Consider the following 5,000-nt stretch of genomic DNA (forward strand, 5'->3'; position numbering starts at 1 on the left):
TCTGTTATACTGTAATCATGTTTATTAGACAAGGTCTGAAGGGCCTTAGGATTTGAGGAGGGCACCAAAGCACACATTACTCCAGGGACTGTAAGTAATACCCTCTAACTAAATAACTGTACGCTGCTTTGAATAACAGTCTCAACTAAGTGTACTGTCATGTAGTGTAAGCGTGTTGACCAAATGTATTGATGCGCATGTGGGGGCAGCCATGTTTCAATGGTTAGAGCACTGGCCCTTAGATCAGAACGTTGCAGGTTGTATGTATGTATGTATGTGTGTGTGTATTGTTGTTTTTGTTTTTTTTTGTTTTTTGGCGTCATGTGTATCAGTGTTGTGTGTATGTGGAAGCTATGTATGTCCAAGACAAATTTCCTTCGGGACTTTTAAAAGAATCTTGAATCTTGAATCCCACCCTTTTGCCAGCACCTTCGTCCATGACTGAAGTGCCCTGGAGCAAGGCACCTACTGTAACCCCACATTGCTCCAGGGACTGTAACCAATGCCATGTAAATAACTGTAAGTCACTTTGGATAAAAAAGCATCAGCTAAGTGTAGTGTAATGTAAGTGATATTTACCTGAATAGAATGTGTTGATTTTGGCCAGCTCCTTCTCGCAGTGCTGAAAAAACTTCTCCTCGAACTTGGCATAGTACCTCTTGACGGTGTCTTCATCTGTGACTGTGGAGAGAAGACAAAATACGATTGAGTACATATAGACAATAAAGCACACAGGAAACAGAAATCACTACTCTCATTGGCAGGGACGCAGAGAGTAATGTGTGTGTGTGTGTGTGTGTGTGTGTGTGTGTGTGTGTGTGTGTGTGTGTGTGTGTGTGTGTGTGTGTGTGTGTGTGTGTGTGTGTGTGTGTATATGCGTATGTGTGTGTGTGTGTGTGTGTGTGTGTGTGTGTGTGTGTGTGTGTGTGTGTGTGTGTGTGTGTGTGTGTGTGTGTGTGTGTGTGTGTGTGTGTGTGTGTGTGTGTTTATGCGTATGTGTGTGTGTGTGTTTATGCGTATGTGTGTGTGTGTGCGCGTGCCTGCGTGCTTGTGCATGTGCGTGTGTGTGTGTGTGTGTGCACGTGTGCAAATCCATGTGTGTGTGTCTCTGCCTGTGTGTATGTGTTAAAGTGGTTACGAGGGCCTCCTCAGCTGTAATCAATGCTTCCTGGGACAGCAGCTAACCAGCACATGGAACGACCATAAAGGGCCTCTTAAATATCCCTCCTGTCTTCAAACAGCTTTATCACACACACACACACACACGCACGCACACACACACACACACACACACATACATACATGGAGGTTGGGGTGCGCACATCCACAAAACAATTATCCAGGTGCCAGACAAAAGCGGTAGGCAGTGTGATAGAGTGGTAGAGTGGTCACGATAAGGGAGCTTTTGTGGTGTACGGACATGTTTTCCTCTTTGCCAACATGGCTGACTGATTTTGCTTTTCATGTACTTAGCTCTTCCGAGCACAAGTGATTGACAGATCATACTGACAGATCATTCCAGTCACTGGATTGAAACCCCCGATTGAAGCGGTAGGCTAGACAGGGCCCACCACACCAGTCCTCTTGTGCACAGGGCCCACCAGTCCTCTTGTGCACAGGGCCCACCACACCAGTCCTCTTGTGCACAGGGCCCACCACACCAGTCCTGTTGTGCACAGGGCCCACCACACCAGTCCTCTTGTGTTTCTGAGGTGTGACTGGAGCTCCACCCAGGGTTAAAGATCCCAATTATCCGCTACTGTAGGCTGCAGTGTGGTGTGGTGGTCCCCCAGGGGTGTGTGTGTGTGTGTGTGTGTGTGTGTGTGTGTGTGTGTGTGTGTGTGTGTGTGTGTGTGTGTGTGTGTGTGTGTGTGTGTGTGTGTGTGTGTGTGTGTGTGTGTGTGTGTGTGTGTGTGTGTGTGTGTGTGTGTGTGTGTGTGTGTGCGTGTGTGTGGGTGTGTGTGTGTGTGTGTTGGTGCTGATGGGGGGTGGGGGTGGGAGGGGACGGGTAAGCAGAGGGCTCCCCAGGGGAGGCTCCTCTATTTCGGTTGGATCTCCTCCCTCCATCTCCTCCCTACTGGGACTCCCACTGCGCTCCTGTCACCCTGCTGCCTCAGACAATACTCACCCCCCCCCCCCCCCCCACCTCCTCCTACACCCCCAACCCCCCCCCCTACCCCAAACATCTCCCAAGCCCCTTAAGGCTCAGTTCACACAGATAGGAGAAATCATGCTGCAATACACACACACACGCACACATGCACACGCAGGCGAACACACACACACACACACACACACACACACACACACACACACACACACACACACACACACACACACACACACACACACACACACACACACACACACACACACACACACACACACACACACACACACACACACACACACACACACACACACACACACACACACACAGATATATATCTGTTACTGTAGGACCACAGCAAGAAAGCGTGCACACACACGCACACAAGCATGCACACGCACGCGCACACGTACACGTACACGCACACACGCACGCGCGCACACACACACACACACACACACACACACACACACACACACACACACACACACACACACACACAAACATGCACACACACCTCCCTCCCCCAAACACACACACTCAATAACAGTGGAGTATGAATAAGACTCCGCCTCTCCAAGGACGCCAGTGCAGTCGGAGAAAAAAAAACAGCAGAAGGAAAACGGAGCGACATAGAAATACTGAGCCTTTCATCACACAATTTGTTTCACCAGAGTGTCCTTATTTGTCATGCTGATTGTGCGCTGATTAGATGGAATAATAAGCAGCCCTGATGAAAGAAACAAGTGAAGAAAAAAGAACAGAGAGAGAGAACCAGACATAGAGAGGAAAAAATAGAACCAAAGAGAAAGAGAGATAGAGAGAGAGAGAGAGAGAGAGAGAGAGAGAGAGAGAGAGAGAGAGAGAGAGATGGGGAGAGAGAGAGAGAGAGAGAGAGAGAGAGAGAGAGAGAGAGAGAGAGAGAGAGAGAGAGAGTGATGAAGCTAAGCAGACAGGCTGACAGAGTGATGTAGAATGAGATCTAGGCACTGTAATATAACACCATGGCCCATGTCTTTAAACAGTGCTTATAAATGCATTAGTTACAATAACAAGCATACTATTCCCTATTTCTTTTTCTCCAAGTGTATACTTATGCTGTTTTGATACAATCGAATCGCTCTTACACTTTTTTTCTTTTTTTTAAAAGTATTTTTTTGGGGCTTTTCAGCCTTTATTGGTTTTTGTGGGACTGGGAATCGAACCCGGGTCGGCAGAGTGGTTAATGTGTGCCCTACCATATCAGCCACGGTAGGGCCCGCTCTTACACTTTTAAAATATCTGTTATCTTACTTTACCGTACAGCACATTGAATGGCATTCATGTATGAAATGCGCAATACAAATAAAATGGCCTTGCCTTGCCTTACTCTCCTCTGCTCTAGCATATTCCCTTTCAGTGCTAAATGTTGTGTATATCCCGTATTCATTATTTGTTCCTGGCCGGCTGCTGCTTTGGCTTATTGATGCTGCACGGCAACAAGGAGAGTTGACCCTGAGCCTGACGGGTATAGTGGAGCGGTAGAGCATAGAGGATAAACCAGAGTATATAGACATACAAAGTACATACGATAGCGATACAGACAGACAGCAAGAAAATGAGACAGAGAAAAGGGAAGAAAAAAACAGTGTGTGTGTGTGTGTGTGTGTGTGTGTGTGTGTGTGTGTGTGTGTGTGTGTGTGTGTGTGTGTGTGTGTGTGTGTGTGTGTGTGTGTGTGTGTTTGTTCCTTTGTGAGTAAGCTTAGTGTGTGTGTGTGTGTGTGTGTGTGTGTGTGTGTGTGTGTGTGTGTGTGTGTGTGTGTGTGTGTGTGTGTGTGTGTGTGTGTGTGTGTGTGTGTGTGTGTGTGTGTGTGTGTGTGTGTGTGTGTGTGTGTGTGTGTGTGTGTGTTTATGTGTTCCTTTGCGAGTAAGCTTAGTGTGTGTGTGAGTGTGAGTGTGTGTGTGTGCGCACGTGTGTGTGCGTGTTTGTGTGTGTGTGTGTGCGTGCGCTTATGTGAGTGTGTGTGTGCGCGCGTGCTTGTGTGTGTGTGTGTGTGTGTGTGTGTGTGTGCATGAGCGTGCGTGCTGCATGTGTGTGTAGGTGAAACGATCGGTATGGCACTGTGGTTGTGGCGTGGGAGGAGACATCACATGGAGGATACATCTCTCCAATCTCTCTACACCTCTCTCCACCTCACCCTCTCTCTCTCTCTCTCTCTCTCTCTCTCTCTCTCTCTCTCTCTCTCTCTCTCTCTCTCTCTCTCTCTCTCTCTCTCTCTCTCTCTCTCTTCCTCTCCACCTCTCTCTCCACCTCTCTCCATGCTACATTAGTGACCTTTTGCTGTTGCAGCCCCTCAATGAAAAGCTACTCCGCACTCCTGCTTTTCATGATCCCCCCTTCCCAAGGCTGCAGTGTATACATCTCTCTCTCTCTCTCTCTCTCTCTCTCTCTCTCTCTCTCTCTCTCTCTCTCTCTGTCTCTCTCTGTCTCTCTCTTTCTCTCTCTCTCTCTCTCTCTCTCCCTCCCTCCCTCTTGCTCTGTCTCGCTCGTATACAAGTCTGGCTTCCCATAGCAACACCAAATATACACCTGCTGTGCTGTATTCAAGATACTGACTTCTACTGATGCAGCATAACAGCAATACTGTTGGTGTGTCAACTGTCAATAGAGTCTCCAATACACAGCGTGTGAAGTGTGATACCATCCAGAGTAGTGGTAGTTAGCATGATTGAATGGAATTACTGATGATTTATTATTGTTTAATTAATTGGTTTCACTTAAAAATGAATGTAACTCATAATTAATAAACAAGTGAGGCACACTGTAGCAACACTTGACTTGGGAGAAAATCCATCAGAGAAATTATGAGAGATCGATCTGGCTCTTAGTGAGTTATGTGCCAGCTTTTCT

The 5,000-nt window shown here is 47.3% G+C and overlaps 1 protein-coding gene across 1 annotated transcript in view; it reads right to left on the minus strand.

Moving 5' to 3' along the window:
* xpr1a (xenotropic and polytropic retrovirus receptor 1a) overlaps positions 1 to 5,000 on the minus strand; it is a 185,819-nt gene that overhangs the window by 62,011 nt on the left and 118,808 nt on the right. The window contains exon 3 of the mRNA XM_063200742.1: positions 580 to 681. Within this exon, the coding sequence (XP_063056812.1) occupies positions 580 to 681 (102 nt within the window). The remainder of the gene's footprint in view (positions 1 to 579; positions 682 to 5,000) is intronic.

The sequence above is a fragment of the Engraulis encrasicolus genome, chromosome 6 (assembly GCF_034702125.1).
Source record: "Engraulis encrasicolus isolate BLACKSEA-1 chromosome 6, IST_EnEncr_1.0, whole genome shotgun sequence".
In the NCBI taxonomy this organism is placed as follows: domain Eukaryota; kingdom Metazoa; phylum Chordata; class Actinopteri; order Clupeiformes; family Engraulidae; genus Engraulis; species Engraulis encrasicolus.